This window comes from Micromesistius poutassou (assembly GCF_964030765.1).
Source record: "Micromesistius poutassou genome assembly, contig: SCAFFOLD_6643, whole genome shotgun sequence".
Classification (NCBI taxonomy): Eukaryota; Metazoa; Chordata; class Actinopteri; order Gadiformes; family Gadidae; genus Micromesistius; species Micromesistius poutassou.
Genome location: NW_028178050.1, coordinates 2501 through 7407, shown reverse-complemented (window position 1 = coordinate 7407; position 4907 = coordinate 2501). Strand labels below are relative to the sequence as shown.

Here is a 4907-nt window from a genome sequence, read left to right as displayed (position 1 = left end):
TTCACTGAATCGCTGAATCACCAGCTAGCACATTCACCTGACTCAAAATTCCAATATCCAACTTGATTGATTGATTTTATTTGACCATTCTTGATATAAAAACATGAAACAGCAACCTGTGCCATACGTTATATAAATAAAAATAAAAAATAGTCAGGGATGACACAATGAAGCCCTAAGGCTGATTTCCATTGTGGTCCCAATAGGGCAGGAGACAGGGGCAAGTAGCAGCATACCACACATACATCAAACATGTATCATTCATACATACATACATACACACATACAAACATCAATCATTCATAAGACACATAAAAACATAAATTACAGTTTAAAATATACATGACAAATACAAATTGCCACCAGTCTTAAGATTGGTGTCTAAACCATTTTTTCCCCCAAGTTTTACTTGTTCACTACTTACACATTTTCTCCTCATTCTTCCCACAAAGACGCTTGAATCACACAATTTAAAAAATAACAAGATAATGGTATACACATACATTTGCTAACCACTTAGCGAGGCTTAACACTAGCTATAAACAAACTAAACTAAAAACAGAACAAATACAGAAACCAAAAGCACTAGGATGGGCCACGGAGGGAAGTGAAAGAGATCAATTTGTCTAGCTCTTATTAACTTGTGCGGGTACCCGATACTTCCTGAATGGTGTCTTTCAGACCACCCAGCCGATTGACAGAGCAAACAGAGGCTACAGTGGTTCTAGGAGGCGTTGTAATGCAGCGGAGATACCAGGCAAGGTGCCATGCCATCTCTGCTGATTTATTATCATTCAACCAGGGGACACAAACCATTACCTAAACACTAACTTTATGTCATCTGCTTACTGAAAAACACTACATTTGGATTATGTCCAGTCATTTTAAGCCACAATCAATCAAGTATAAAAGCACATATAGGCATGAAAATCGAACGTAATCTAATTTCTTGCGTAAGGCTACTTTCTAACATCAAAGTTGCAGCATCAAAGTATTTTTTTTAATTAAAATACATTTCTCATGGAATCAAGCAAGCACATTCTAATGCAATATGCAATAACAACAGAAAAAGATCCATGAAACATCTGTCAGAATAGTTCATTTCATGCCACTTGTCTCCCCTCCCCACAAGTCACTTTTGCTCACCTGCTATTTAAGCGAGGAGGACCCCGAATTATTTTTCTTCTTCCAGAAGGAATCCAAAGCAAAGTAATACAACAGAGGATCAAAGCAGCAGTTCATGCTCGCAAGACACAGTGTTGCCTGCATGCTAGTCGGTGACATGGTAACTATCAGTACCAGTGAAACGGGCAAGAAAAAGATGACAAACATCAAAAGGTTCATTGCAAAGATAAGCATTACGTTGATCTTGTTGTCTGTCATCTGTCCAGATGCACTGAGCTGACGCAATTTCAAGGACACCATGGAAGTTGAGACCAGATTGACCACCAGCAGAGCTAAGACTAAGCCAGACTGCAAATATATGGGTGCCTTTGAATGCCAGTCGCGGTAAACAAAGCAAGTAGTTTGATTGTTGCGGTACATGTTTTTTGAAAACCAAATGCTCTCTGGGATGTTTACAGCCACTAGAGAGATCCAAACCAAGCTGCACGCTCTCCAGCTGTTGGTGGTGGTCCGCAGGTGCCTGGACCTCAGCGGGAACACCACGGCCAGCAGTCGGTCCACACCGATGAAGGTGATGAAGATGGCGCTGGCGCGGATGTTGTTGCGAAAAATCATGGTCATCCAGAGGCACGCCTGCACCCCAAAGGACCAGGTGCCGGTCGCATAGAAGTAGACTCTCATCGGCAGGGACAGCACCAGCAGCAGGTCGGCCACCGCCAGGTTGATCATGAAGACGGCGCTGGGAGACTTGAGCCGGTGGCGGCGTATGAGGATCCACAGGGACGCGGCGTTGAGCGGCAAACCCAGCGCCACGATGCACCCGAAGATGCCCGCGTAGGCCGTGTGCTTCATCGACTCCCCTGTCAGGGTGAGATTCAGCATGTTCTACCCGCACAACCCGCGCAGCAGCCGTGGAAACGCTTGTGCAGAAAGTAGGGCTCGCAAGCAGGGGAGCGCAGCTTATTTCCTGTTAAGCCTTGCGTCGATCTTGAACAGTGCGAACAGAGGTCAGTTTGCATGCTTTGCAGCTGCCTGAACCACAAAAAGGAAACTAAGACTGCTATGGGAACTTACTGGTGATCACGTTTTGAAGACAGGCAAGAGTGACACCCCCTCCGCCATCGTATGACCCCCCCCCCCCCCGACCCTGCTCCCGTCGTATAAAACTACTGCTATAATTTATGTAACATCATATTAACATATTTCATTATCTTTATTTTTTTACCGTGGCTCAAGGTATATCTAGACTTTAACATGAGTTTCAGTTTCATAACTTTACATCAGCTTCCGGGAGACTAGAGTTCAATCTATAATACAGCTGACAAAGAGCTTTGATTCCACACTATGTCATCATAGTTTCTATGTGTAAACCTTTGAGCTAGCTAGCAGGCTAACCACCTATCACATAAATACAAAAAAGTAGCATAGCCTGAAGTCCCCCCAGTTAAAGTTCAATATTGGGATGCATCATTGAAATTGGATAAAAAAATACACTATAGATGTTATCTTACCTTAAATGAAACAACTGAAGTAAATGAGTTAACACAAAGTGATGTGCTTACAGAACAACCAGTGTCATTTCCTGTTGGTTTTCTCATGTCCTCAACTTCTGCATGTCTATCGCAAGCTCACAAAAACATCTTGCATTGAACGTGTTAAGTGACTTGAGGCAAATTGGCTGTGTGTGTCGCGGATAAGAATGAAAGCATAATATGACTTCTCGACTTTCTGACGGGAAAGGGTCCAATTGATACATGAGATATGAGATATTTGGATGATTCAAGAGGCTAGGAGTTGCTATTTTCTGTATACTTATACACACATTTGTTGAAATCTTGAGTGCTCACATCATCTTTTCCACAGCTACTACTTTGCTTTAGAATGCTCGGAGAAAGAAGGAAAGCTAGTGGAGGAGGGGGGGAAACAAATGTGGTGGGGCGCTTCTTCGATCGCGCCGTTTGTTGTGGTCTAGATGTTTGTTTGCTGCAAACAAAGAGAAACCTCTCCCAGTCCCTCACATGCTCCGACGTTTGTACTCTGTAATCCAAATTAATCCCCTTACTTACTTACTGCCTGTCAATCTGTTACTGTGTGTGTGTGTGTGTGTGTGTGTGTGTGTGTGTGTGTGTGTGTGTGTGCGTGTGTGCGTGTGTGTGTGTGTGTGTATCCGTACATCCATCATCCAATACAAATGTTTCTTACTTAATAATGCAATTAATAATAATAATAATAATAATAATGCTATTAAAATCATGTGTAAATACGACGCCCTGTATGTACTGGAATAACAGCAGCAATGGGAGCAATAATAGCCAAAAAAAGTAAATTATGCAGAGGGAAAAATCCCCAAGCTGAGTGACCTTTAGATCTGGAGGAAGAGAGAGTGAAGGTAGAAAATAGAGGTGGCGAGAGAGCAAGCGAGAGGGACGAGAAAGAGAGAGAGAGAGATTTTCCATAGCTCAGAAGGAGGGTGATTTAGCCGCGGCTACAACAATACAGCGAGTTCAGTGGACTGATTTGGCATTCACTTCCACACACTGGACACAGTGTGAGCGCGGGGGGGCCGCGGGGGGGGGGGGGGGGGTGGGGCCCGGGGAGTGGGGGGGCCACGGGGTAATGCAGAGTGAGGGCACAGCCAGGTGGCTGGGCCCTTCCCCAAACTTCCATTTTCTCCCCCATCCATCTCTAATGAAATCACTGGTCCATTGTTGGGCAGCATGGGGTAAAGTGCTATTCTCTCGCCACGGCAAAGAGGAGCAAGCGCCGTCCACTGCTGGGCCGACTTCATTAAAATGTCCATTTCCTCACCGGCAGGAGCTCCAATGCCACACTTGTGTGTGTCGCCCCCACAGGGCAAAATGTGTGCTCTCGCGTGCGTGTGTGTGTGTGTGTGTGTGTGTGAGTGTGTGTGTGTGCGCGAGGAAGTATGCACGTGCGTAGGCTTCTGGGGGCCGTGTCCATACCACACGGTGCTCTTGCTAGCTACAGCTGCCGGTCCGAGTTGAGGAAAAGCCCTTCCTACTGTCCCGTGGTTCTGTGTGAGTGCACGTGTGACGTTGCCCCGCCACGCCATATGCAGCACCGGCCGGCTGACGTGGGGGGGGCGACGGTCAATGTGGACTTCACACATCGACACATCGACTGCCCTGTGCTCTCGTTGCCAGTGACGTGGCCGCCCCCAGACTCTGTGCCGTAATCTTCTACGTTTTCGCGCCACACGTCGATCACCGTCACGAGCCGCTGGTGTCACGAACCGTGCGGATTGGTGGGTTTCTGCATAACGGTATACTTCACACGCTCGTCTAGGCTACGGCATCGCCATTAGCCAGCAGAGCCGAGGCAATTAACCTGCCTTTTTTTTTATCGGCTGGAACTAATAAATATATAAAACGGAACAAGCGCATTTAGCCGAAAACACTGGTGTGAATCTCGCACACGACAACAGAAGAAGTGATAAAAGCTCAGGAAAAAAACGAAAAAACACTTTTTTAGTTCTCTTGTTCCTGTTTTTTTTCGTCCAATTAGTGGCTGCCATCCTCGATTTGAGCGGGCGGCAGGGAATATGTGCTGATTACCTACGCAAATGAGTGGGGACCACACTGTAATAAAGCTGTCAACGTAAAGAAGGAACACGTTCAACAGAGGAGAACGCGCTTCAGCCAAACACTTGGGCGAAAGAAAGAGCCGGGGTACTCGTGAGATACTTAACAAACAGGGGAAATTGACCGAGCCCGCGTTTCAGGAGAGGAGAAATCATGGAATACTCACCGCGACCGGGACTC

The 4907-nt window shown here is 46.0% G+C and overlaps 1 protein-coding gene across 1 annotated transcript; it reads right to left on the bottom strand.

Annotated features, from left to right (window-relative positions):
* Positions 1 to 227: 227 nt before the first annotated feature.
* On the bottom strand, positions 228 to 2661 carry LOC311374835 (lysophosphatidic acid receptor 4-like). Its single transcript, XM_084490589.1, has 2 exons — positions 2637 to 2661; positions 228 to 2112 (listed from the first exon to the last, which is right to left on the bottom strand). Exon 2 carries the CDS (start codon positions 2005 to 2007, stop codon positions 1150 to 1152), a length of 858 nt encoding a protein of 285 aa, XP_084346715.1. The 5' UTR covers positions 2008 to 2112; positions 2637 to 2661; the 3' UTR covers positions 228 to 1149.
* Between the last annotated feature and the right edge of the window lie 2246 nt (positions 2662 to 4907).

What these genes read in the sequence shown, in the direction of transcription:
- LOC311374835 (XM_084490589.1), bottom strand. Translation starts at nt 2,007, where the DNA reads ATGCTGAATCTCACCCTGACAGGGGAGTCGATGAAGCACACGGCCTAC.